Source organism: Pundamilia nyererei, unplaced genomic scaffold, assembly GCF_000239375.1.
Source record: "Pundamilia nyererei isolate P.nyererei 1_Seehausen unplaced genomic scaffold, PunNye1.0 scaffold00035, whole genome shotgun sequence".
In the NCBI taxonomy this organism is placed as follows: Eukaryota; Metazoa; Chordata; class Actinopteri; order Cichliformes; family Cichlidae; genus Pundamilia; species Pundamilia nyererei.
Genome location: NW_005187436.1, coordinates 1,725,014 through 1,729,463, shown reverse-complemented (window position 1 = coordinate 1,729,463; position 4,450 = coordinate 1,725,014). Strand labels below are relative to the sequence as shown.

The 4,450-nt window shown below is 41.5% G+C and overlaps 1 protein-coding gene across 1 annotated transcript in view; it reads left to right on the top strand.

Annotated features, from left to right (window-relative positions):
- The window catches only part of st8sia2 (ST8 alpha-N-acetyl-neuraminide alpha-2,8-sialyltransferase 2), a 14,393-nt gene that overhangs the window by 1,755 nt on the left and 8,188 nt on the right, over positions 1 to 4,450 (top strand). Inside the window, exons 2-4 of the mRNA XM_005729932.1 lie at positions 10 to 66; positions 2,357 to 2,497; positions 2,592 to 2,849. Coding sequence (XP_005729989.1) covers positions 10 to 66; positions 2,357 to 2,497; positions 2,592 to 2,849 — 456 coding nt within the window. The remainder of the gene's footprint in view (positions 1 to 9; positions 67 to 2,356; positions 2,498 to 2,591; positions 2,850 to 4,450) is intronic.

The window sequence follows — 4,450 nt, the reverse complement described above, 5'->3', positions numbered from 1 at the left end:
CCCACTCAGAAATATTGGACATTCAAAGAAGATGAACTTGCACCAGCTCATCCCCAAACCACACAGGTCTGAAATCTTATCTACTCAGACACACAAACACACACACACACACACACACACACACACAGCTGTAGAACACCAGTGGGTAGCTAAATGGCCTCTCTGGGTAATTTTCGCTTGCTATTGGTCACTGAATCCTTTACAGCTATGATGCCACAGTGAGTCAGTCACAGTGAGTGTCTCATTAGTTTTCTTTAAGGCGAGACACAGCCGCTATAAATACCCATCAAAGTATGTGTGTGTATGTGCGTTTGTGTGGTATCCATGTGACAATGCAAACATCTGCCATGTGAGCAAAGCTGGATTTAACTTTAAGGAAACTGCAGTATTTCGCCGAACATCACTTTACTGCATTTAAGTTATTGTTCATGTCAAGGAGGTCCTTTTTCGGAGCAGTGGCTGAATGAATCAGATACTTAAGTAGAAGTAATATTATCTGTACCTACATATAGCCTGCCGCAAGTCCTTAAGAATCTGAAGCAGTATTTGTGCTCACCAGACACTTCATTAGGTACACCTTTTTACTGTTGGGTTGGACCACTCTCTTGCTTCAAGAGTGACTTAATTCTTTGTAGCACAGATTCAGCAACATGCTGGAAACATTCCTCAGAGATTTTGGTCCATATTGACTTGATAACATCACATATTAGCTGGAGACTTGTCAGGTGCACATCAGTGTTGCGAATCTCCTGTCCCTGCAAAGGTGCTGTATTGGATTGGGATCGAGTGACTGTGGGTGCTGTGTGTATACAGTGAACTCACTGACATGTTCACAAAAACGGTTTGAGATGATTTGAGCTTTGTGATGTGTTGCGTTATCTTGCTGGAAGCAGTCATCAACAGATGGGTCCACTGTGGTTGTAAAGGGATTCACATGCTTACCAACAATACTCAGCCATTAGTACCGTATTGTTGGTACATATTAGTCCAGAGTATGCCAAGATATAATCCCCCACACCATTTTGCCACCGCTGGCTGCCTGAACCATTGATACAAGGCAGGATCGATCCATGTTTTCGTGTTGTTCGTGCCAAATTCTGTCCCTACCGTCCAAATGTCGAAGCAAATCAAGACTCATCACACCAGACAACGTTTTCCCAGTCTTCTGTTGAGTCCATGTGAACTGTAGCTTCAGTTTTCTGTTATTGGCTGAGAGGAGTCCCACAGGTGTGGTCTTCTGCTGCCATAGCACATCAATTTTAAGGTTCACCATGTTTAATATTTAGAGATGCTCTTGTTTGTACTTTGCTTTTAAAGGTGGTGATTTGATTTACTTTTGCCTCCATGTCAGCTGGAAGCAGACAAGAAGGCAACAGACCATTGTCCTTTGACCTTTGACATCAACCATGCTTTTTCTCTTCTTTGGACCATTCTCTATAAACCGTAAAGGTGGTTGCATGGGAAAATCCTAGTATATCAGCAGAATCTGAAATATTCAGATCCCATCTGGCACCAACAACTACGCTTTTTTCAAAATAACTTAAATTACATTTTTTTCTCATTCTGATGTTCAGTTTGAACTTCAGCAGGGTGTCTTGTCTGGATGCCTAAATGGATACCATGTGATTGGCTGTTTAGATTTTTGCATTAATGAGAAGTTGAACAGGTGTCCCTATCAAAATGGCCAGTGATAGAGCAGCCCCATCAGATGTCATGTTCCAGTTCAAATTTTCATCTTAAGTTGGACCTATCTTACTTTTCCTCATTTTCTGGGCTTACTGATGGTAGGTGCTCCTATTAAAAATGGCGAAATTTTCAAATAATGGAGCCGGCATGGGAATAACTAAAAATGCCATATGTGAAAAATTCAGGCTTCAGTGTATTAAAAAAGTTCACTTTCATATGTTATTTCCTCCTACTGGCTCTCTGTTAGGTCACAAAGAGGGGATAGCCCTAATCGGCAATCTGCTGTTTAAACCTTCTGTTTGCAAGTGGCAACCAATCAGAAATAAGTTGGGTTAAAGGAAGAGGAAGTGAAACTAAATTTCACACATAGAAGATGAACCAAGGGACTGGAAAAGAGCAAAGCCGGTAATAAACAAAGCATGGAGTCATTTGTTAAATCTGGTTTTCTTGTACCGTAACTCTACCTTGGTACACTCAGATTCACATATTTTTCTTGGTTACATTCTATACAGCATCTCTGTTTTTAGTCTGTTCGGAGAAGGAAAAGCTTGACATAACAGCCTTTAGATTTAGCAATGAATGGGGCAAATTCTAACAATACATGGAGGAGATAACAGGCATAATTTTTTTGGACTGTGTGTTGGTAACACAACTTTTTCTTATCATTTAGAAAAGCTGCAGTACATGTAAACCCCACTGCTTTGACAACAGCAAGCGCGGACACATATCGTCACCGTCCAATCTACAATAACACTGCCAAACACTCGTCAAACAGCTGGACTTTCAATAAGACCCTCTCCCACCTCATCAGGTATTTTTATCACCCTCCACAATTATCTCCACAAGGTTTTACACTTCGCTGTAGACGGGCGGTCATAATTGGCGCATATTTTCTCTTTTCACAGGAAAAACATTCTGAGATTCCTCGACCCGGAGAGAGACATCTCGATTCTGAAGGGCACGCTGAAACCGGGAGATATCATCCACTATGTTTTTGATCGCCACAGTACCACAAACATCTCAGAAAATCTCTACCGTCTCTTGCCAACCGTATCCCCCATGAAAAACCAGCATTACAGGCGCTGTGCCATCGTGGGCAACTCCGGGATCCTTCTGAACAGCAGCTGTGGGCCTGAGATCGACTCTCATGACTTTGTTATCAGGTAACATGGGTGATTTAAGTCTTAGAAGCCTTTTGCTTGAAATAAATCATAAAACACAGCAGTTAAAATGGAGTATAATTGAAATAGATTGGTGCATGAAGTTTTAGGCTTGTCTTATCTCCTGCACTGAGTGTATAATTCATATTAGTATGATAATCGATAGCTGGTGGCCACACGGCTGGAGATATTTTAATTGCGCATTTGAAAAAGCTGTCAAAGCTTCTCTGATGGCTTAAATTTGGGAGCCAACTGTCAAGTTGAGAGCTGTTAGATGAACGATTATACATGAAATTGACATTTTGAACAGCCTTTGCATGCAGCGGTAAGACGTTGTGCTTTTCAGAGAAACACCAGTGTTCTCCTGGGCCCTGCTCTCATTTAGCAGAGCGCGCTGTTTGCGAAGCCATCGGCCAGGTCTGTTTGTGTTTGGGTGCAAGCTCGCGAGTCCCTGAGTGGGTTATGTATCACCATTCATACCTGCCACCAGAGGTAAAGACAAAAAAGCCTGTCAAGGCTGTATTATATTTGGCAGATGGAAAAAAAAAAAGAAAAGTGTTCTGGTTTAAATTATCTTTGGAGTTAGGCATGATCGAACAGAACCGCCCAACCTGCACACTCTCAGAAATCAGTGTTGTTAGAATTAGAGCAGCACCTCACTGCGCTGGTTGATCGATAGCTCAAAGTCTTGCACACCTTTCACGAGTGGATTCTGTTGTATGCCTGTCTGTCTTGTATCTTGTGCTGCCGTGTTACCCTGATGAGAAGAGGTCATGATTTCTAGACTCCCTCAGCATCATGATAATGCCAGGCGATGGCAGTAATGGTCAGCTGAAGTCACAGAACAGGAAATGTGTCATTTTGAGAAGCGGAGGAATTCGCTTCTGTGCTCACATATCCGATCGGCAGATAATGTTGCAGCTAAATATAGTTCCCTGCCCTTCGCTCGGTTCCCACAAAGTAGGTTGACAGCGTTCGGGGTACATAGATTGCTTCAGCTCATCATGCACCATCTGTTCTTTGCAGTGGGTACATTAGCTGCTGTGGACAGCGACAGCAACCATTAAGATGTAAAACACAACACCCCAGAGCGGAGAACACCCACACAGATAAAAGGTCCAGGGTTCATTTGCTCAAATTAATTAATTAATTAATTTTAAAAAATATATCAAATCTGTGGCAATTAAAGTTTTAACTCCAAAGCCTGCTGAAGTTTTAGCAAATTTGGCAAATGTGATTCACTTTATAATTACGGTTTAAAACATAGATTATGAAAGAGATAGCATGGCGTTGGCGGCACCTGACCAGTCACAAAAAGGGAGCAATTAAATGAACACGAGGCTTACAGAACAAAATCATTTTTGTTTAATTAAAAATTGCCTTATGAGGCTTTGATGTATTTATTTATTGAGATTCTGAATTTCTACAAGACTGTGATTTCAAGAGGTTCTGTGTTTTTATAGTACCTGTACTGATTTTACTAAATCTTGCCTCTGACATATTCCCTCCATGCAACAATAATTAATAAAGACTGAAACTACAGTGGGGCAAAAAAGTATTTAGTCAGCCACCGATTGTGCAAGTTCCCCCACTTAAAATGATGA